General features: G+C 59.6%; 1 protein-coding gene across 1 annotated transcript in view; it reads left to right on the forward strand.

The window, feature by feature from the left end:
* Positions 1-101: 101 nt before the first annotated feature.
* Positions 102-319, forward strand: part of FUK (fucokinase) — a gene marked incomplete at its 5' end in the record, with an annotated part of 3,214 nt that continues 2,996 nt past the window's right edge. The window contains one exon of the mRNA XM_010021613.1: positions 102-312. Coding sequence (XP_010019915.1) covers positions 102-312 — 211 coding nt within the window. The remainder of the gene's footprint in view (positions 313-319) is intronic.

Below are 319 nucleotides of genomic sequence, written 5' to 3' on the forward strand. Positions count from 1 at the left end.
GATGAGCTTTAAGGTCCCTTCCAACCTAAACAAGTTTAAGGCTCTATGGTTCTATGGCCTTCAGCCTGGCTGTGGCTTTGCAGCCTCCTTTTATTTTCTAGTTGCGTCCATGGCCAGTGACCCTGGCATTGCAGCACGGGCACTCGCCTGCATCGCCGAGGTGCTGGGCTGCATGGCACGAGGGGAAGGGGGCTTGCGGAGTGGTCCTGCTGCCAACAGGGAGTGGGCCTCAGCTTTTGGGCGCCTGGAGAGTGGGGACATCGCTGGTGGTGTCCGGGAGCTTGCTGCTGAGCGGCAGAAGTGGATGAGCAGGTGAGGC

This window comes from Nestor notabilis, unplaced genomic scaffold, assembly GCF_000696875.1.
Source record: "Nestor notabilis isolate BGI_N333 unplaced genomic scaffold, ASM69687v1 scaffold30559, whole genome shotgun sequence".
NCBI lineage: Eukaryota > Metazoa > Chordata > Aves > Psittaciformes > Psittacidae > Nestor > Nestor notabilis.